The 24,215-nt window shown below is 46.1% G+C and overlaps 1 protein-coding gene across 1 annotated transcript in view; it reads left to right on the top strand.

Moving 5' to 3' along the window:
- MAB21L3 (mab-21 like 3) overlaps positions 1-13,507 on the top strand; it is a 108,767-nt gene extending 95,260 nt beyond the window's left edge. The window contains exons 4-6 of the mRNA XM_040422767.1: positions 7,172-7,371; positions 9,798-9,992; positions 10,165-13,507. Of these exons, the coding sequence (XP_040278701.1) occupies positions 7,172-7,371; positions 9,798-9,992; positions 10,165-10,425 (656 nt within the window). The 3' untranslated portion in view covers positions 10,426-13,507. The remainder of the gene's footprint in view (positions 1-7,171; positions 7,372-9,797; positions 9,993-10,164) is intronic.
- Positions 13,508-24,215: the final 10,708 nt, after the last annotated feature.

Genomic DNA, 24,215 nt, shown 5'->3' on the forward strand with positions numbered 1-24,215 from the left:
GACGACTGTAGGACAGGAGAATACAATCTATTGCTCCCTATTATCAGCCATTTCAGGGGAGAGGATGACTGTAGGACAGGAGAATACAATCTATTGCCCCTGTTATCAGCCATTTCAGGGGAGAGGATGACTGTAGGACAGGAGAATAGTCTATTGCTCCCTGTTATCAGCCATTTCAGGGGAGAAGATGACTGTAGGACAGGAGAAAACAGTCTATTGCTCCCTGTTATCAGCCATTTCAGGGGAGAGGATGACTGTAGGACAGGAGAATAGTCTATTGCTCCCTGTTATCAGCCATTTCAGGGGAGAAGATGACTGTAGGACAGGAGAATACAGTCTATTGCTCCCTGTTATCAGCCATTTCAGGGGAGAGGATGATTGTAGGACAGGAGAATACTGTCTATTGCCCCCTGTTATCAGCCATTTCAGGGGAGAGGATGACTGTAGGACAGGAGGATACAGTCTATTGCTCCCTGTTATCAGCCATTTCAGGGGAGAGGATGACTGTAGGACAGGAGAATAGTCTATTGCTCCCTGTTATCAGCCATTTCAGGGGAGAGGACGACTGTAGGACAGGAGAATACAGTCTATTGCCCCCTGTTATCAGCCATTTCAGGGGAGAGGATGACTGTAGGACAGGAGAATACAATCTATTGCCCCCTGTTATCAGCCATTTCAGAGGAGAGGATGACTGTAGGACAGGAGAATACAGTCTATTGCTCCCTGTTATCAGCCATTTCAGAGGAGAGGATGACTGTAGGACAGGAGAATACAGTCTATTGCCCCCTGTTATCAGCCATTTCAGAGGAGAGGATGACTGTAGGACAGGAGAATACAGTCTATTGCCCCCTGTTATCAGCCATTTCAGGGGAGAGGATGACTGTAGGACAGGAGAATACAGTCTATTGCCCCCTGTTATCAGCCATTTCAGGGGAGAGGATGACTGTAGGACAGGAGAATACAGTCTATTGCCTCCTGTTATCAGCCATTTCAGGGGAGAGGATGACTGTAGGACAGGAGAATACAGTCTATTGCCCCCTGTTATCAGCCATTTCAGGGGAGAGGATGACTGTAGGACAGGAGAATACAGTCTATTGCTCCCTGTTATCAGCCATTTCAGAGGAGAGGATGACTGTAGGACAGGAGAATACAGTCTATTGCCCCCTGTTATCAGCCATTTCAGGGGAGAGGATGACTGTAGGACAGGAGAATACAGTCTATTGCCCCCTGTTATCAGCCATTTCAGGGGAGAGGATGACTGTAGGACAGGAGAATACAGTCTATTGCCTTCTGTTATCAGCCTTTCCAGGGGAGAGGATGACTGTAGGACAGGAGAATACAGTCTATTGCCCCCTGTTATCAGCCATTTCAGGGGAGAGGATGACTGTAGGACAGGAGAATACAGTCTATTGCTCCCTGTTATCAGCCATTTCAGAGGAGAGGATGACTGTAGGACAGGAGAATACAGTCTATTGCCCCCTGTTATCAGCCCTTTCAGGGGAGAGGATGACTGTAGGACAGGAGAATACAGTCTATTGCTCCCTGTTATCAGCCATTTCAGGGGAGAGGATGACTGTAGGACAGGAGAATACAATCTATTGCCCCCTGTTATCAGCCATTTCAGGGGAGAGGATGACTGTAGGACAGGAGAATAGTCTATTGCTCCCTGTTATCAGCCATTTCAGGGGGGAGGATGACTGTAGGACAGGAGAATACAGTCTATTGCTCCCTGTTATCAGCTATTTCAGGGGAGAGGATGACTGTAGGACAGGAGAATACAATCTATTGCTCCCTGTTATCAGCCATTTCAGGGGAGAGGATGACTGTAGGACAGGAGAATACAATATATTGCCCCCTGTTATCAGCCATTTCAGAGGAGAGGATGACTGTAGGACAGGAGAATACTGTCTATTGCCCCCTATTATCAGCCATTTCAGGGGAGAGGATGACTGTAGGACAGGAGAATACAGTCTATTGCCTCCTGTTATCAGCCATTTCAGGGGAGAGGATGACTGTAGGACAGGAGAATACAGTCTATTGCCCCCTGTTATCAGCCATTTCAGGGGAGAGGATGACTGTAGGACAGGAGAATACAGTCTATTGCCCCCTGTTATCAGCTATTTCAGGGGAGAGGATGACTGTAGGACAGGAGAATACAGTCTATTGCCCCCTGTTATCAGCCATTTCAGGGGAGAGGATGACTGTAGGACACGAGAATACAGTCTATTGCCCCCTGTTATCAGCCATTTCAGGGGAGAGGATGACTGTAGGACAGGAGAATACAGTCTATTGCCCCCTGTTATCAGCCATTTCAGGGGAGAGGATGACTGTAGGACAGGAGAATACAGTCTATTGCCCCCTGTTATCAGCCATTTCAGGGGAGAGGATGACTGTAGGACAGGAGAATACAGTCTATTGCTCCCTGTTATCAGCTATTTCAGGGGTGAGGATAACTGTAGGACAGGAGAATACAGTCTATTGCTCCCTGTTAGCAGCCATTTCAGGGGAGAGGATGACTGTAGGACAGGAGAATACAGTCTATTGCCCCCTGTTATCAGCCATTTCAGGGGAGAGGATGACTGTAGGACAGGAGAATACAGTCTATTGCCCCCTGTTATCAGCCATGTCAGGGGGAGGATGACTGTAGGACACGAGAATACAGTCTATTGCCCCCTGTTTTCAGCCATTTCAGGGAAGAGGATGACTGTAGGACAGGAGAATACAGTCTATTGCCCCCTGTTATCAGACATTTCAGGGGAGAGGATGACTGTAGGACAGGAGAATACAGTCTTTTGCCCCCTGTTATCAGCCATTTCAGGGGAGAGGGTGACTGTAGGACAGGAGAATACAGTCTATTGCTCCCTGTTATCAGCCATTTCAGGGGAGAGGATGACTGTAGGACAGGAGAATACAATCTATTGCCCCCTGTTATCAGTCATTTCAGGGGAGAGGGTGACTGTAGGACAGGAGAATACAGTATATTGCCCCCTGTTATCAGCCATTTCAGGGGAGAGGATGACTGTAGGACAGGAGAATACAGTCTATTGCCCCTTGTTATCAGCCATTTCAGGGGAGAGGATGACTGTAGGACAGGAGAATACAGTCTATTGCCCCCTGTTATCAGCCATTTCATAGGAGATGATGACTGTAGGACAGGAGAATACAGTATATTGCCCCCTGTTATCAGCCATTTCAGGGGAGAGGGTGACTGTAGGACAGGAGAATACAGTCTATTGCCCCCTGTTATCAGCCATTTTAGAGGAGAGGATGACTGTAGGACAGGAGAATACAGTCTATTGCCCCCTGTTATCAGCCATGTCAGGGGGAGGATGACTGTAGGACATGAGAATACAGTCTATTGCCCCCTGTTATCAGCCATTTCAGGGGAGAGGATGACTGTAGGACAGGAGAATACAGTCTATTGCCCCCTGTTATCAGACATTTCAGGGGAGAGGATGACTGTAGGACAGGAGAATACAGTCTTTTGCCCCCTGTTATCAGCCATTTCAGGGGAGAGGATGACTGTAGGACAGGAGAATACAATCTATTGCCCCCTGTTATCAGTCATTTCAGGGGAGAGGGTGACTGTAGGACAGGAGAATACAGTATATTGCCCCCTGTTATCAGCCATTTCAGGGGAGAGGATGACTGTAGGACAGGAGAATACAGTCTATTGCCCCTTGTTATCAGCCATTTCAGGGGAGAGGATGACTGTAGGACAGGAGAATACAGTCTATTGCCCCCTGTTATCAGCCATTTCAGAGGAGATGATGACTGTAGGACAGGAGAATACAGTATATTGCCCCCTGTTATCAGCCATTTCAGGGGAGAGGATGACTGTAGGACAGGAGAATACAGTCTATTGCTCCCTGTTATCAGCCATTTCAGAGGAGATGATGACTGTAGGACAGGAGAATACAATCTATTGCCCCCTGTTATCAGCCATTTCAGGGCAGAGGATGACTGTAGGACAGGAGAATACAATCTATTGCCACCTGTTATCAGCCATTTCAGAGGAGATGATGACTGTAGGACAGGAGAATACAGTCTATTGCCCCCTGTTATCAGCCATTTTAGGGGAGAGGGTGACTGTAGGACAGGAGAATACAGTCTATTGCCCCCTGTTATCAGCCATTTCAGGGGAGAGGGTGACTGTAGGACAGGAGAATACAGTATATTGCCCCCTGTTATCAACCATTTCAGGGGAGAGGGTGACTGTAGGACAGGAGAATACAGTCTATTGCCCCCTGTTATCAGCCATGTCAGGGGGAGGATGGCTGTAGGACACGAGAATACAGTCTATTGCCCCCTGTTATCAGCCATTTCAGGGGAGAGGATGACTGTAGGACAGGAGAATACAGTCTATTGCTCCCTGTTATCAGCCATTTCAGGGTAGAGGATGACTGTAGGACAGAAGAATACAATCTATTGCCCCCTGTTATCAGCCATTTCAGGGGAGCGGATGACTGTAGGACAGGTGAATACAGTCTATTGCCCCCTGTTATCAGCCATTTCAGGGGAGAGGATGACTGTAGGACAGGAGAATACAGTCTATTGCCCCATGTTATCAGCCATTTCAGGGGGGAGTATGACTGTAGGACAGGAGAATACAGTCTATTGCTCCCTGTTATCAGCCATTTCAGAGGAGAGGATGACTGTAGGACAGGAAAATACAGTCTATTGCCCCCTGTTATCAGCCATTTCAGAGGAGAGGATGACTGTAGGACAGGAGAATACAATCTATTGCCCCCTGTTATCAGCCATTCAGGGGAGAGGATGACTGTAGGACAGGAGAATACAATCTATTGCCCTCTGTTATCAGCCATTTCAGGGGAGAGGATGACTGTTGGACAGGAGAATACAGTCTATTGCTCCTTGTTATCAGCCATTTCAGGGGAGAGGGTGACTGTAGGACAGGAGAATACAGTCTATTGCCCCCAGTTATCAGCCATTTCAGGGGAGAGGATGACTGTAGGACAGGAGATTACAGTCTATTGCCCCCTGTTATCAGCCATTTCAGAGGAGAGGATGACTGTAGGACAGGAGAATACAGTATATTGCCCCCTGTTATCAGTCATTTCAGGGGAGAGGATGACTGTAGGACAGGAGAATACAGTCTATTGCCCCCTGTTATCAGCCATTTCAGTGGAGAGGATGACTGTAGGACAGGAGAATACAGTATATTGCCCCCTGTTATCAGCCATTTCAGGGGAGAGGACGACTGTAGGACAGGAGAATACAATCTATTGCTCCCTATTATCAGCCATTTCAGGGGAGAGGATGACTGTAGGACAGGAGAATACAGTCTATTGCTCCCTGTTATCAGCCATTTCAGGGGAGAGGATGACTGTAGGACAGGAGAATACAATCTATTGCCCCTGTTATCAGCCATTTCAGGGGAGAGGATGACTGTAGGACAGGAGAATAGTCTATTGCTTCCTGTTATCAGCCATTTCAGGGGAGAAGATGACTGTAGGACAGGAGAATACAGTCTATTGCTCCCTGTTATCAGCCATTTCAGGGGAGAGGATGACTGTAGGACAGGAGAATAGTCTATTGCTCCCTGTTATCAGCCATTTCAGGGGAGAAGATGACTGTAGGACAGGAGAATACAGTCTATTGCTCCCTGTTATCAGCCATTTCATGGGAGAGGATGACTGTAGGACAGGAGAATACAGTCTATTGCTCCCTGTTATCAGCCATTTCATGGGAGAGGATGACTGTAGGACAGGAGAATACAGTCTATTGCCCCCTGTTATCAGCCATTTCAGGGGAGAGGATGACTGTAGGACAGGAGAATAGTCTATTGCTCCCTGTTATCAACCATTTCAGGGGAGAGGATGACTGTAGGACAGGAGGATACAGTCTATTGCTCCCTGTTATCAGCCATTTCAGGGGAGAGGATGACTGTAGGACAGGAGAATAGTCTATTGCTCCCTGTTATCAGCCATTTCAGGGGAGAGGTTGACTGTAGGACAGGAGAATACAGTCTATTGCCCCCTGTTATCAGCCATTTCAGGGGAGAGGATGACTGTAGGACAGGAGGATACAGTCTATTGCTCCCTGTTATCAGCCATTTCAGGGGAGAGGATGACTGTAGGACAGGAGAATAGTCTATTGCTCCCTGTTATCAGCCATTTCAGGGGAGAGGACGACTGTAGGACAGGAGAATACAGTCTATTGCCCCCTGTTATCAGCCATTTCAGGGGAGAGGATGACTGTAGGACAGGAGAATACAATCTATTGCCCCCTGTTATCAGCCATTTCAGAGGAGAGGATGACTGTAGGACAGGAGAATACAGTCTATTGCTCCCTATTATCAGCCATTTCAGAGGAGAGGATGACTGTAGGACAGGAGAATACAGTCTATTGCTCCCTGTTATCAGCCATTTCAGAGGAGAGGATGACTGTAGGACAGGAGAATACAGTCTATTGCCCCCTGTTATCAGCCATTTCAGGGGAGAGGATGACTGTAGGACAGGAGAATACAGTCTATTGCCCCCTGTTATCAGCCATTTCAGGGGAGAGGATGACTGTAGGACAGGAGAATACAGTCTATTGCCCCCTGTTATCAGCCATTTCAGGGGAGAGGATGACTGTAGGACAGGAGAATACAGTCTATTGCCTCCTGTTATCAGCCATTTCAGGGGAGAGGATGACTGTAGGACAGGAGAATACAGTCTATTGCCCCCTGTTATCAGCCATTTCAGGGGAGAGGATGACTGTAGGACAGGAGAATACAGTCTATTGCTCCCTGTTAGCAGCCATTTCAGGGGAGAGGATGACTGTAGGACAGGAGAATACAGTCTATTGCCCCCTGTTATCAGCCCTTTCAGGGGAGAGGATGACTGTAGGACAGGAGAATACAGTCTATTGCTCCCTGTTATCAGCCATTTCAGGGGAGAGGATGACTGTAGGACAGGAGAATACAGTCTATTGCGCCCTGTTATCAGCCATTTCAGGGGAGAGGATGACTGTAGGACAAGAGAATACAGTCTATTGCCCCCTGTTATCAGCCACTGTAGGCTGGTGAGAATTGAATATAGGAGGTTTGGGAGCTCTAGTAGGTACTATGTGATTCGGTATTGTCTGCTGTACGGGGTCATTCAGAGCCATATTTTAGGTTGCTGACTTGTTCATCCTTAGTAACTACTGCTTTGTCCACCTACAGACAGGGTGAGCGTGTTTGAGTCCATTGGTTCCACTATCCGAGTGACCGTGGAGACCTCTGAGCAGATGGTGGAGGTGGAGCTGCTCCCGGCCGTTGAGATTCCAGGTTGTTGGCCTCGGAAGGCACGTTGGCCTCGGAAGGCACGTTGGCCTCGGTTCTTTAAGAGATGGCCCTCAAAGGACAAAACGCGGTGTGTGAAGGTCTCTGAATTATCTGATTTATTGTTAGAATTTTACATTGTTCATTCTGTATACAGGATATAACATAGCAACAAGGGGCGGGGCTGTGACAACCTCTCAGATAGGATATACAGGCAGGTTGTCAGCAGTAATAGATGTTCCTGTAGTATAAGGTGTGTGATCTCATGTCTGATCACATGTCATTATATCAGTGATGTCATCAGCAGGGGGCGGGGCTGTGACTACCTCTCAGACAGGATATACAGGCAGGTTGTCAGCAGTAATAGATGTTCCTGTAGTATAAGGTGTGTGATCTCATGTCTGATCACATGTCATTATATCAGTGATGTCATCAGCAGGGGGCGGGGCTGTGACTACCTCTCAGACAGGATACACAGGCAGGTTGTCAGCAGTAATAGATGTTCCTGTAGTATAAGGTGTGTGATCTCATGTCTGATCACATGTCATTATATCAGTGATGTCATCAGCAGGGGGCGGGGCTGTGACTACCTCTCAGACAGGATACACAGGCAGGTTGTCAGCAGTAATAGATGTTCCTGTAGTATAAGGTGTGTGATCTCATGTCTGATCACATGTCATTATATCAGTGATGTCATCAGCAGGGGGCGGGGCTGTGACTACCTCTCAGACATCATATACAGGCAGGTTGTCAGCAGTAATAGATGTTCCTGTAGTATAAGGTGTGTGATCTCATGTCTGATCACATGTCATTATATCAGTGATGTCATCAGCAGGGGGCGGGGCTGTGACTTCCTCTCAGACAGGATATACAGGCAGGTTGTCAGCAGTAATAGATGTTCCTGTAGTATAAGGTGTGTGATCTCATGTCTGATCACATGTCAGTATATCAGTGATGTCATCAGCAGGGGGCGGGGCTGTGACTACCTCTCAGACAGGATACACAGGCATGTTGTCAGCAGTAATAGATGTTCCTGTAGTATAAGGTGTGTGATCTCATGTCTGATCACATGTCATTATATCAGTGATGTCATCAGCAGGGGGCGGGGCTGTGACTACCTCTCAGACAGGATATACAGGCAGGTTGTCAGCAGTAATAGATGTTCCTGTAGTATAAGGTGTGTGATCTCATGTCTGATCACATGTCATTATATCAGTGATGTCATCAGCAGGGGGCGGGGCTGTGACTACCTCTCAGACAGGATATACAGGCAGGTTGTCAGCAGTAATAGATGTTCCTGTAGTATAAGGTGTGTGATCTCATGTCTGATCACATGTCATTATATCAGTGATGTCATCAGCAGGGGGCGGGGCTGTGACTACCTCTCAGACAGGATACACAGGCAGGTTGTCAGCAGTAATAGATGTTCCTGTAGTATAAGGTGTGTGATCTCATGTCTGATCACATGTCAGTATATCAGTGATGTCATCAGCAGGGGGCGGGGCTGTGACTACCTCTCAGACAGGATATACAGGCAGGTTGTCAGCAGTAATAGATGTTCCTGTAGTATAAGGTGTGTGATCTCATGTCTGATCACATGTCATTATATCAGTGATGTCATCAGCAGGGGGCGGGGCTGTGACTACCTCTCAGACAGGATATACAGGCAGGTTGTCAGCAGTAATAGATGTTCCTGTAGTATAAGGTGTGTGGATCTCATGTCTGATCACATGTCATTATATCAGTGATGTCATCAGCAGGGGGCGGGGCTGTGACTACCTCTCAGACAGGATATACAGGCAGGTTGTCAGCAGTAATAGATGTTCCTGTAGTATAAGGTGTGTGGATCTCATGTCTGATCACATGTCATTATATCAGTGATGTCATCAGCAGGGGGCGGGGCTGTGACTACCTCTCAGACAGGATATACAGGCAGGTTGTCAGCAGTAATAGATGTTCCTGTAGTATAAGGTGTGTGGATCTCATGTCTGATCACATGTCATTATATCAGTGATGTCATCAGCAGGGGGCGGGGCTGTGACTACCTCTCAGACAGGATATACAGGCAGGTTGTCAGCAGTAATAGATGTTCCTGTAGTATAAGGTGTGTGGATCTCATGTCTGATCACATGTCATTATATCAGTGATGTCATCAGCAGGGGGCGGGGCTGTGACTACCTCTCAGACAGGATATACAGGCAGGTTGTCAGCAGTAATAGATGTTCCTGTAGTATAAGGGGTGGATCTCATGTCTGATCACATGTCATTATATCAGTGATGTCATCAGCAGGGGGCGGGGCTGTGACTACCTCTCAGACAGGATATACAGGCAGGTTGTCAGCAGTAATAGATGTTCCTGTAGTATAAGGTGTGTGTGTGTGTGAGTATGCAGGGATGCTTTAATGCAGTACGTGTATATCTGGGTGCAGTAGCAGCTGAAGCTGTTGTCTATTATGCACATATTATGCCTCTTTTAGTTGTCGCTGCCTCTTTCAGTTGTCGCTTATCCTTTTTTCTTTTCCTCCAGTCTTTTGGCTTCGACCTGATTGCTCGAAGAAATTATCACTGGCAGCTGTCGTTCCTGCGTGCAGAGCGCCTCCTGCTGGAGGGAATGGATGATGATGGAGGGTGTCGGATGAAGTGTCTACGGGTGGTCCGGCAGCTGAAAGAAGATGTCTGGTGCCCGGGATCTCGCCCTGTTATCACCTCCCAACATCTGCAGGTGAGATGTCTGTTAGGGGTCACCAGGGGGGACTGTCCTGGGCACCCTGAAGGGGGCGGAGATTTAGTGTATGCATTTTCTGCCTCCCACTTCTCCTCATCCTGATGTAGGAGTGGCAATGCTTATGTCCACAGTGACTACTATTACTATTATTTGTTACTGTCTTTGACAGATGATTCTCCTCTGGGAGTGTGAACGGAACCCTTCCTCTAAGTCTTGGATTGATTTTGGCTCCAGCTTCTTACGTCTTGTGCGCAGACTCCTGAAATGTTCGCAGCAGCGGTTCCTGCGCCATTACTTCGTCAGACGTGCAAATCTTCTGAAATATTCAGACGCCAACCAGTTAGACAAGCTGGCTGACAAGCTGAACAGATTCTTGAAGTGTCCTACTCTGAATCTGTCTTCATCGTATGATCACAGCTCTGTCTGCTGAGACCGCCCCTGAGGAGCAATCAGACAGCAGTCATTCACTGACTAGGTACCACCTCTACAAGGAAATAACCAGACATCTCCACTTGTGTCCTCATGGATCTGCTGAGGATGACCCTGACACATGTAAGAATTAAAATGGATAAAGACTGCAGTACCCTGCCAGTAGTCCACCCAGTGGACGTGTTGCGGCCTGTCCAGGAGTTGTGGTGCTACATTTCCAGTGGTGGTGGCACTATGAGCCAGGGGACACTCATCTGCCCCCCAGGTGATGTCTGCAAATGCTTGTGACACCAAGTGAAGAATGCTATACCTGTCCACCCCGATCTGCTCTATGGAGAAATCATGTGTCCATCTAGTCCAGTGTGTATATCATCCCCACATTATGTAAAAGACACATCTGGTTTCTCTTGGGACGGTAAATGATGAAACGATAATCTACACATATCCAGTTGTTCTGTGGTGGGGTTTACTGATGTGGGGATGATCTACAGACATCTTGTTCCTCTGGAGCAGAGGTGAACTTATATGAGGATGATTAAGAAACATCTAGTTCCTCTAGGGCAGGTTAACTGATGCCAGATGATCTACAGACATTGAGTTCCTCTGTGGTGGGGTTTACTGATGTGAGGATGATCTACAGACATTGAGTTCCTCTGTGGTGGGGTTTACTAATGTGAGGATGATCTACAGACATTGAGTTCCTCTGTGGTGGGGTTTACTGATGTGAAGATGATCTACAGACATTGAATTCTTCTGTGGTGGGGTTTACTGATGTGAAGATGATATACAGACATTGAGTTCCTCTGTGGTGGGGTTTACTGATGTGAAGATGATCTACAGACATTGAATTCCTCTGTGGTGGGGTTTACTGATGTGAAGATGATCTACAGACATTGAGTTCCTCTGTGGTGGGGTTTACTGATGTGAAGATGATCTACAGACATCGAATTCCTCTGTGGTGGGGTTTACTGATGTGAAGATGATCTACAGACATTGAATTCCTCTGTGTTGGGGTTTACTGATGTGAGGATGATCTATAGACATTGAATTCCTCTGTGGTGGGGTTAACTGATGTGAACATGATCTACAGACATTGAGTTCCTCTGTGGTGGGGTTTACTGATGTGAAGATGATCTACAGACATTTAGTTCCTCTGTGGTGGGGTTTACTGATGTGAAGATGATCTACAGACATTGAGTTCCTCTGTGGTGGGGTTTACTGATGTGAATATGATCTACAGACATTGAGTTCCTCTGTGGTGGGGTTTACTAATGTGAAGATGATCTACAGACATTGAGTTCCTCTGTGGTGGGGTTTACTGATGTGAAGATGATCTACAGACATTGAGTTCCTCAGTGGTGGGGTTTACTGATGTGAAGATGATCTACAGACATCTTGTTCCTCTGGAGCAGAGGTGAACTTATATGAGGATGATTAAGAAACATCTGGTTCCTCTAGGGCAGGTTAACTGATGCCAGATGATCTACAGACATTGAGTTCCTCTTTGGTGGGGTTTACTGATGTGAGGATGATCTACAGACATTGAGTTCCTCTGTGGTGGGGTTTACTAATGTGAGGATGATCTACAGACATTAAGTTACTCTGTGGTGGGGTTTACTGATGTGAAGATGATCTACAGACATTGAATACTTCTGTGGTGGGGTTTACTGATGTGAAGATGATCTACAGACATTGAGTTCCTCTGTGGTGGGGTTTACTGATGTGAAGATGATCTACAGACATTGAATTCCTCTGTGGTGGGGTTTACTGATGTGAAGATGATCTACAGACATTGAGTTCCTCTGTGGTGGGGTTTACTGATGTGAGGATGATCTACAGACATCGAATTCCTCTGTGGTGGGGTTTACTGATGTGAAGATGATCTACAGACATTGAATTCCTCTGTGTTGGGGTTTACTGATGTGAGGATGATCTACTGACATTGAATTCCTCTGTGGTGGGGTTTACTGATGTGAGGATGATCTATAGACATTGAATACCTCTGTGGTGGGGTTTACTGATGTGAACATGATCTACAGACATTGAGTTTCTCTGTGGTGGGGTTTACTGATGTGAAGATGATCTACAGACATTTAGTTCCTCTGTGGTGGGGTTTACTGATGTGAAGATGATCTACAGACATTGAGTTCTTCTGTGGTGGGGTTTACTGATGTGAAGATGATCTACAGACATTGAGTTCCTCTGTGGTGTGGTTTACTAATGTGAAGATGATCTACAGACATTGAGTTCCTCTGTGGTGGGGTTTACTAATGTGAGGATGATCTACAGACATTGAGTTCCTCTGTGGTGGGGTTTATTAATGTGAGGATGATCTACAGACATTGAATTCCTCTGTGGTGGGGTTTACTGATGTGAGGATGATCTACAGACATTGAGTTCCTCTGTGGTGGGGTTTACTGATGTGAGGATGATCTACAGACATTGAGTTCCTCTGTGGTGGGGTTTACTGATGTGAAGATGATCTACAGACATTGAGTTCCTCTGTGGTGGGGTTTACTGATGTGAAGATGATCTACAGACATTGAATTCCTCTGTGGTGGGGTTTACTGATGTGAGGATGATCTACAGACATTGAGTTCCTCTGTGGTGGGGTTTACTGATGTGAAGATGATCTACAGACATTGAATTCCTCTGTGGTGGGGTTTACTAATGTGAGGATGATCTACAGACATCCAGTTTAACTGCTGCTGACAGCTGAAGAACGAAGTGGGTTTTACTGTGAGATGTGATTGATCTGCAGTTCTGCAAAATCATTTTGCATATTACTGGATTCTGCAACAACTCTTCCACCTCATCATACATAACATCTTCCATGGGTCCACTCCCACTATGTAGGAATAATCTGTAGCCCCAGGGTCATTCACATGTTGTAAGGTCCCCACTTTATAGGACACATCTGTAGCCCCAGGGTTACATGTGCAATTCACATGTTGTAAGATCCCCACTATATGGGACACATCTGTATCCCCAGGGTTACATGTCTCATTCAAATGTTGTAAGGTCCCCACTATGTAGGACACATCTGTAGCCCCAGAGTTATATACAAACCGAATTCCAAAAAAGTTGGGACACTAAACAAATTGTGAATAAAAACTGAAGGCAATGATGTGGAGATGGCAAATGTCAATATTTTATTTGTAATAGAACGTAGATGACAGATCAAACGTTTAATCCGAGTAAATGTATCATTTTAAAGGAAAAATACGTTGATTCCAATTTTCACGGTGTCAACAAATCCCAAAAAAGTTGGGACAAGTAGCAATAAGAGGCTGGAAAAAGTAAATTTGAGCATAACAAAGAGCTGGAAGACCAATTAATACTAATTAGGTCAATTGGCAACATGATTGGGTATAAAAAGAGCTTCTCAGAGTGGCAGTGTCTCTCAGAAGCCAAGATGGGTAGAGGATCACCAATTCCCACAATGTTGCGCAGAAAGATAGTGGAGCAATATCAGAAAGGTGTTACCCAGCGAAAAAGTGCAAAGACTTTGCATCTATCATCATCAACTGTGCATAACATCATCTGAAGATTCAGAGAATCTGGAACAATCTCTGTCCGTAAGGGTCAAGGCCGTAAAACCATACTGGATGCCCGTGATCTAAGGCCCTTAAACGACACTGCACCACAAACAGGAATGCTACTGTAAAGGAAATCCCAGAATGGGCTCAGGAATACTTCCAGAAACCATTGTCAGTGAACACAATCCACCGTGCCATCCGCCGCTGCCAGCTGAAACTCTACAGTGCAAAGAAGAAGCCATTTCTAAGCAAGATCCACAAGCTCAGGCGTTTTCACTGGGCCAGGGATCATTTAAAGTGGAGTGTGGCAAAATGGAAGACTGTTCTGTGGTCAGACGAGTCACGATTCAAAGTTCTTTTTGGAAATCTGGGACGCCATGTCATCCAGACCAAAGAGGACAAGGACAACCCAAGTTGTTATCAACGCTCAGTTCAGAAGCCTGCATCTCTGATGGTATGGGGTTGCATGAGTGCGTGTGGCATGGGCAGCTTGCATGTCTGGAAAGGCACCATCAATGCAGAAAAATATATTCAGGTTCTAGAACAACATCTGCTCCCATCCAGACGTCATCTCTTTCAAGGAAGACCCTGCATTTCTCAACAAGATAATGCCAGACCACATTCTGCATCAATCACAACATCATGGCTGCGTAGGAGAAGGATCCGGGTACTGAAATGGCCAGTCTGCAGTCCAGATCTTTCACCTATAGAGAACATTTGGCGCATCATAAAGAGGAAGGTGCAACAAAGAAGGCCCAAGACGATTGAACAGTTAGAGGCCTGGATTAGACAAGAATGGGAGAGCATTCCTATTTCTAAACCTGAGAAACTGGTCTCCTCGGTCCCCAGACGTCTGTGGAGTGTTGTAAGAAGAAGGGGAGATGCCACACAGTGGTGAAAATGGCCTTGTCCCAACTTTTTGGGGATTTGTTGACACCATGAAATTCTGATTCAACATATTTTTCCCTTAAAATGGTAGATTTTCTCAGTTTAAACTTTTGTTCCGTGATTTATGTTCTATTCTGAATAAAATATTAGAATTTGGCACCTCCACATCATTGCATTCAGTTTTCATTCACGATTTTTTGGAATCCGGTTTGTATGTCATTCACATGTTGTAAGGTCCCCACTATGTAGGACACATCTGTATCCCCAGAGTTATATGTGTCATTCATGTGTTGTAAGGTCCCCACTATGTAGGACACATCTGTATCCCCAGAGTTATATGTGTCATTCATGTGTTGTAAGGTCCCCACTCTGTAGGACACATCTGTAGCCCAAGAGTTATATATGTCATTCACGTGTTGTAGGGTCTCCACTCTGTAGGACACATCTGTAGCCCAAGAGTTATATATGTCATTCACGTGTTGTAGGGTCTCCACTCTGTAGGACACATCTGTAGCCCAAGAGTTATATATGTCATTCACGTGTTATAAGGTCCCCACTATGTAGGACACGTGTATCCCCAAAGTTATATGTGTCATTCATGTGTTGTAAGGTCCCCACTATGTAGGACACATCTGTATCCCCAGAGTTATATGTGTCATTCATGTGTTGTAAGGTCCCCACTATGTAGGACACATCTGTAGCCCAAGAGTTATATATGTCATTCACGTGTTGTAGGGTCTCCACTCTGTAGGACACATCTGTAGCCCAAGAGTTATATATGTCATTCACGTGTTATAAGGTCCCCACTATGTAGGACACGTGTATCCCCAAAGTTATATGTGTCATTCATGTGTTGTAAGGTCCCCACTATGTAGGACACATCTGTATCCCCAGAGTTATATGTGTCATTCATGTGTTGTAAGGTCCCCACTATGTAGGACACATCTGTAGCCCAAGAGTTATATATGTCATTCACGTGTTGTAGGGTCTCCACTCTGTAGGACACATCTGTAGCCCAAGAGTTATATATGTCATTCACGTGTTATAAGGTCCCCACTATGTAGGACACGTGTATCCCCAGGGTTATATGTGTCATTCACGTGTTGTAAGGTCCCCACTATGTAGGACTCATCTGTAGACCCTGGGTTACATGTCTCATTCACGTGTTGTAAGGTCCCCCCTATATAGGACACATCTGTAGCCCCAGAGTTATATATGTCATTCACGTGTTGTAAGGTCCCCACTATATAGGACACATATGTAGCCCCAAGATTACATGTGTCATTCACGTGTTGTAAGGTCAACACTATATAGGACACATCTGTAGCTCCATTGTTATAGGTGTCATTCACGTGTTGTAAGGTCCCCACTATATAGGACGCATGTGTAGCCCCAGGGTTACATGTGTCAGTTCACGTGTTGCAAGGTCCCCACTATGTAGGACACATCTGTAGCCCCAGGGTTATATGTGTCATTCATGTGTTGTAAGGTCCCCACTATGTAGGACACATCTGTAGACCCAGGGTTATATGTGTCATTTACGTGTTGTAAGGTCCCCACTATGTAGGACACATCTGTAGCCCCAGGTTTATATATGTCATTCACGTGTTATATGGACCCCACTGTTGTAGAAATATTAATAGTTGTAATCCGCTCTCCAATGTCTTTATGTAAGGAAAGGTAAAAATCTGAACCGCAGTCAGCCAAAGGTGTTTTCATGTTGAATTCTTGCTGAGCAACTCCCCTCCCCCTGCCCAGTCTGTTCACTTTTATTTACTAACAAAAGGTGTAAAAGGGGCTGGCCCAAGACAAGGATACAGGAAGTGACAACATGCAGGAAGTGATGACATACAGGAAGTGATGACATACAGGAAGTGATGACATAGGAAGATGAGAACATAGCCAGCTCACAAACACATGTATCCTATAACCACTGGAGCGAACCTTATCCAGCCTTGCTCAGTGATCAATGCCAGATAAAGTTACTATGATCCTCCTGCATGTTTATGTACAGGACAACGTCATTATCTCCAGCGGCTGATCAGGCGCACTAGAGACAACAAACGCACGGTCCTTTCATATATTGTTCTCTTAACAAATGCATCCACGCCAAACCAATAAATCCACGTCTTGCGTGGGGGCCCTAGCCGGCGTCCACACATCAGCCAACAAAACCCTGCTCTGCTGAACACATCAGCCTCCCCCGGCCCACAGCCCAGAGCTTAGCACATGGACCATTCGCCGACGGAGACCTCTGCGCCCGGCAGCTGTGACAGGACATACACGGGAAGATATCCCCTCCAAGGGTTCACCCTGACACTGAGAGACATGATGACAATACACAATATATTAGAAACACATCCTAATAAAACTTCCACAACACCACTATGTAGGACACGTGTATACCCAGGGTTATATGTGTCATTCACATGTTGTAAGGTCCCCACTATGTAGGACACGTGTATACCCAGGGTTATATGTGTCATTCACATGTTGTAAGGTCCCCACTATGTAGGACACATGTAGCCCCAGGGTTATATGTGTCATTCACCTGTTGTAAGGTCCCCACTATGTAGGACACGTGTAGCCCCAGGGTTATATGTGTTATTCACATGTTGTAAGGTCCCCACTATGTAGGACACGTGTATACCCAGGGTTATATGTGTCATTCACCTGTTGTAAGGTCCCCACTCTGTAGGACAGGTGTAGCCCCAGGGTTATATGTGTCATTCACCTGTTGTAAGGTCCCCACTATGTAGGACACGTGTATACCCAGGGTTATATGTGTCATTCACCTGTTGTAAGGTCCCCACTATGTAGGACACGTGTATACCCAGGGTTATATGTGTCATTCACATGTTGTAAGGTCCCCACTATGTAGGACAGGTGTATACCCAGGGTTATATGTGTCATTCACCTGTTGTAAGGTCCCCACTATGTAGGACACGTGTAGCCCCAGGGTTATATGTGTTATTCACATGTTGTAAGGTCCCCACTATGTAGGACACATGTAGCCCCAGGGTTATATGTGTCATTCACGTGTTGTAAGGTCCCCACTATGTAGGACACGTGTAGCCCCAGGGTTATATGTGTTATTCACATGTTGTAAGGTCCCCACTATGTAGGACACGTGTAGCCCCAGGGTTATATGTGTCATTCACCTGTTGTAAGGTCCCCACTATGTAGGACACATGTAGCCCCAGGGTTATATGTGTCATTCACGTGTTGTAAGGTCCCCACTATGTAGGACACGTGTATACCCAGGGTTATATGTGTTATTCACATGTTGTAAGGTCCCCACTATGTAGGACAGGTGTATACCCAGGGTTATATGTGTCATTCACGTGTTGTAAGGTCCCCACTCTGTAGGACAGGTGTATACCCAGGGTTATATGTGTTATTCACATGTTGTAAGGTCCCCACTATGTAGGACACGTGTATACCCAGGGTTATATGTGTCATTCACGTGTTGTAAGGTCCCCACTATGTAGGACAGGTGTATACCCAGGGTTATATGTGTCATTCACGTGTTATAAGGTCCCCACTATGTAGGACACGTGTAGCCCCAGGGTTATATGTGTCATTCACCTGTTGTAAGGTCCCCACTATGTAGGACACGTGTATACCCAGGGTTATATGTGTTATTCACATGTTGTAAGGTCCCCACTATGTAGGACAGGTGTATACCCAGGGTTATATGTGTCATTCACGTGTTGTAAGGTCCCCACTCTGTAGGACAGGTGTATACCCAGGGTTATATGTGTTATTCACATGTTGTAAGGTCCCCACTATGTAGGACACGTGTATACCCAGGGTTATATGTGTCATTCACGTGTTGTAAGGTCCCCACTATGTAGGACAGGTGTAGCCCCAGGGTTATATGTGTCATTCACCTGTTGTAAGGTCCCCACTATATAGGACAGGTGTATACCCAGGGTTATATGTGTCATTCACCTGTTGTAAGGTCCCCACTATGTAGGACACGTGTAGCCCCAGGGTTATATGTGTCATTCACCTGTTGTAAGGTCCCCACTATGTAGGACACGTGTATACCCAGGGTTATATGTGTCATTCACGTGTTGTAAGGTCCCCACTATGTAGGACACGTGTATACCCAGGGTTATATGTGTCATTCACATGTTGTAAGGTCCCCACTATGTAGGACACGTGTATACCCAGGGTTATATGTGTCATTCACATGTTGTAAGGTCCCCACTGTGTAGGACACGTGTATACCCAGGGTTATATGTGTCATTCACGTGTTGTAAGGTCCCCACTATGTAGGACAGGTGTAGCCCCAGGGTTATATGTGTCATTCACCTGTTGTAAGGTCCCCACTATGTAGGACAGGTGTATACCCAGGGTTATATGTGTTATTCACCTGTTGTAAGGTCCCCACTATGTAGGACACGTGTATACCCAGGGTTATATGTGTCATTCACCTGTTGTAAGGTCCCCACTCTGTAGGACAGGTGTATACCCAGGGTTATATGTGTCATTCACCTGTTGTAAGGTCCCCACTCTGTAGGACAGGTGTATACCCAGGGTTATATCTGTCATTCACATGTTGTAAGGTCCCCACTATGTAGGACACGTGTATACCCAGGGTTATATGTGTCATTCACCTGTTGTAAGGTCCCCACTCTGTAGGACAGGTGTAGCCCCAGGGTTATATGTGTCATTCACCTGTTGTAAGGTCCCCACTATGTAGGACACGTGTATACCCAGGGTTATATGTGTCATTCACCTGTTGTAAGGTCCCCACTATGTAGGACACATGTAGCCCCAGGGTTATATGTGTCATTCACCTGTTGTAAGGTCCCCACTATGTAGGACACGTGTATACCCAGGGTTATATGTGTCATTCACCTGTTGTAAGGTCCCCACTCTGTAGGACAGGTGTAGCCCCAGGGTTATATGTGTCATTCACATGTTGTAAGGTACCCACTATGTAGGACACGTGTATACCCAGGGTTATATCTGTCATTCACCTGTTGTAAGGTCCCCACTATGTAGGACAGGTGTATACTCAGTGTTATATGTGTCATTCACATGTTGTAAGGTCCCCACTCTGTAGGACAGGTGTAGCCCCAGGGTTATATGTGTCATTCACGTGTTGTAAGGTCCCCACTATGTAGGACACGTGTATACCCAGGCTTATATGTGTCATTCACATGTTGTAAGGTCCCCACTATGTAGGACACGTGTATACCCAGGGTTATATGTGTTATTCACGTGTTGTAAGGTCCCCACTATGTAGGACACGTGTAGCCCCAGGGTTATATCTGTCATTCACATGTTGTAAGGTCTCCACTATGTAGGACACGTGTATACCCAGGGTTATATGTGTCATTCACCTGTTGTAAGGTCCCCACTATGTAGGACACGTGTAGCCCCAGGGTTATATCTGTCATTCACATGTTGTAAGGTCCCCACTATGTAGGACACGTGTATACCCAGGGTTATATGTGTCATTCACCTGTTGTAAGGTCCCCACTATGTAGGACACGTGTAGCCCCAGGGTTATATGTGTCATTCACCTGTTGTAAGGTCCCCACTATGTAGGACACGTGTAGCCCCAGGGTTATATGTGTTATTCACATGTTGTAAGGTCTCCACTATGTAGTACACGTGTATACCCAGGGTTATATGTGTTATTCACGTGTTGTAAGGTCCCCACTATGTAGGACACGTGTAGCCCCAGGGTTATATGTGTTATTCACATGTTGTAAGGTCTCCACTATGTAGTACACGTGTATACCCAGGGTTATATGTGTTATTCACGTGTTGTAAGGTCCCCACTATGTAGGACAGGTGTATACCCAGGGTTATATGTGTCATTCACCTGTTGTAAGGTCCCCACTATGTAGGACACGTGTATACCCAGGGTTATATGTGTTATTCACATGTTGTAAGGTCCCCACTATGTAGGACACATGTAGCCCCAGGGTTATATGTGTCATTCACCTGTTGTAAGGTCCCCACTATGTAGGACACGTGTAGCCCCAGGGTTATATGTGTTATTCACATGTTGTAAGGTCCCCACTATGTAGGACACGTGTATACCCAGGGTTATATGTGTCATTCACCTGTTGTAAGGTCCCCACTATGTAGGACACGTGTAGCCCCAGGGTTATATGTGTTATTCACATGTTGTAAGGTCCCCACTATGTAGGACACATGTAGCCCCAGGGTTATATGTGTCATTCACGTGTTGTAAGGTCCCCACTATGTAGGACACGTGTATACCCAGGGTTATATGTGTTATTCACATGTTGTAAGGTCCCCACTATGTAGGACACATGTAGCCCCAGGGTTATATGTGTCATTCACCTGTTGTAAGGTCCCCACTATGTAGGACACGTGTAGCCCCAGGGTTATATGTGTTATTCACATGTTGTAAGGTCCCCACTATGTAGGACACGTGTAGCCCCAGGGTTATATGTGTCATTCACCTGTTGTAAGGTCCCCACTCTGTAGGACAGGTGTAGCCCCAGGGTTATATGTGTCATTCACCTGTTGTAAGGTCCCCACTATGTAGGACACGTGTATACCCAGGGTTATATGTGTCATTCACCTGTTGTAAGGTCCCCACTATGTAGGACACGTGTATACCCAGGGTTATATGTGTCATTCACATGTTGTAAGGTCCCCACTATGTAGGACAGGTGTATACCCAGGGTTATATGTGTCATTCACCTGTTGTAAGGTCCCCACTATGTAGGACACGTGTAGCCCCAGGGTTATATGTGTTATTCACATGTTGTAAGGTCCCCACTATGTAGGACACATGTAGCCCCAGGGTTATATGTGTCATTCACGTGTTGTAAGGTCCCCACTATGTAGGACACGTGTATACCCAGGGTTATATGTGTTATTCACATGTTGTAAGGTCCCCACTATGTAGGACAGGTGTATACCCAGGGTTATATGTGTCATTCACGTGTTGTAAGGTCCCCACTCTGTAGGACAGGTGTATACCCAGGGTTATATGTGTTATTCACATGTTGTAAGGTCCCCACTATGTAGGACACGTGTATACCCAGGGTTATATGTGTCATTCACGTGTTGTAAGGTCCCCACTATGTAGGACAGGTGTATACCCAGGGTTATATGTGTCATTCACGTGTTATAAGGTCCCCACTATGTAGGACACGTGTAGCCCCAGGGTTATATGTGTCATTCACCTGTTGTAAGGTCCCCACTATGTAGGACACGTGTATACCCAGGGTTATATGTGTTATTCACATGTTGTAAGGTCCCCACTATGTAGGACAGGTGTATACCCAGGGTTATATGTGTCATTCACGTGTTGTAAGGTCCCCACTCTGTAGGACAGGTGTATACCCAGGGTTATATGTGTTATTCACATGTTGTAAGGTCCCCACTATGTAGGACACGTGTATACCCAGGGTTATATGTGTCATTCACGTGTTGTAAGGTCCCCACTATGTAGGACAGGTGTAGCCCCAGGGTTATATGTGTCATTCACCTGTTGTAAGGTCCCCACTATATAGGACAGGTGTATACCCAGGGTTATATGTGTCATTCACCTGTTGTAAGGTCCCCACTATGTAGGACACGTGTAGCCCCAGGGTTATATGTGTCATTCACCTGTTGTAAGGTCCCCACTATGTAGGACACGTGTATACCCAGGGTTATATGTGTCATTCACGTGTTGTAAGGTCCCCACTATGTAGGACACGTGTATACCCAGGGTTATATGTGTCATTCACATGTTGTAAGGTCCCCACTATGTAGGACACGTGTATACCCAGGGTTATATGTGTCATTCACATGTTGTAAGGTCCCCACTGTGTAGGACACGTGTATACCCAGGGTTATATGTGTTATTCACATGTTGTAAGGTCTCCACTATGTAGGACAGGTGTAGCCCCAGGGTTATATGTGTCATTCACCTGTTGTAAGGTCCCCACTATGTAGGACAGGTGTATACCCAGGGTTATATGTGTTATTCACCTGTTGTAAGGTCCCCACTATGTAGGACACGTGTATACCCAGGGTTATATGTGTCATTCACCTGTTGTAAGGTCCCCACTCTGTAGGACAGGTGTATACCCAGGGTTATATGTGTCATTCACCTGTTGTAAGGTCCCCACTATGTAGGACACGTGTATACCCAGGGTTATATCTGTCATTCACATGTTGTAAGGTCCCCACTATGTAGGACACGTGTATACCCAGGGTTATATGTGTCATTCACCTGTTGTAAGGTCCCCACTCTGTAGGACAGGTGTATACCCAGGGTTATATGTGTCATTCACGTGTTGTAAGGTCCCCACTATGTAGGACACGTGTATACCCAGGGTTATATGTGTCATTCACATGTTGTAAGGTCCCCACTATGTAGGACACGTGTATACCCAGGGTTATATGTGTCATTCACATGTTGTAAGGTCCCCACTGTGTAGGACACGTGTATACCCAGGGTTATATGTGTCATTCACGTGTTGTAAGGTCCCCACTATGTAGGACAGGTGTAGCCCCAGGGTTATATGTGTCATTCACATGTTGTAAGGTCCCCACTATGTAGGACAGGTGTATACCCAGGGTTATATGTGTTATTCACCTGTTGTAAGGTCCCCACTATGTAGGACACGTGTATACCCAGGGTTATATGTGTCATTCACCTGTTGTAAGGTCCCCACTCTGTAGGACAGGTGTATACCCAGGGTTATATGTGTCATTCACCTGTTGTAAGGTCCCCACTATGTAGGACACGTGTATACCCAGGGTTATATCTGTCATTCACATGTTGTAAGGTCCCCACTATGTAGGACACGTGTATACCCAGGGTTATATGTGTCATTCACCTGTTGTAAGGTCCCCACTATGTAGGACACGTGTATACCCAGGGTTATATGTGTCATTCACCTGTTGTAAGGTCCCCACTATGTAGGACACGTGTATACCCAGGGTTATATGTGTCATTCACCTGTTGTAAGGTCCCCACTCTGTAGGACAGGTGTAGCCCCAGGGTTATATGTGTCATTCACATGTTGTAAGGTACCCACTATGTAGGACACGTGTATACCCAGGGTTATATCTGTCATTCACCTGTTGTAAGGTCCCCACTATGTAGGATAGGTGTATACTCAGTGTTATATGTGTCATTCACATGTTGTAAGGTCCCCACTCTGTAGGACAGGTGTAGCCCCAGGGTTATATGTGTCATTCACGTGTTGTAAGGTCCCCACTATGTAGGACACGTGTATACCCAGGCTTATATGTGTCATTCACATGTTGTAAGGTCCCCACTATGTAGGACACGTGTATACCCAGGGTTATATGTGTTATTCACGTGTTGTAAGGTCCCCACTATGTAGGACACGTGTAGCCCCAG

Source organism: Bufo bufo, chromosome 3, assembly GCF_905171765.1.
Source record: "Bufo bufo chromosome 3, aBufBuf1.1, whole genome shotgun sequence".
Lineage (NCBI taxonomy): Eukaryota > Metazoa > Chordata > Amphibia > Anura > Bufonidae > Bufo > Bufo bufo.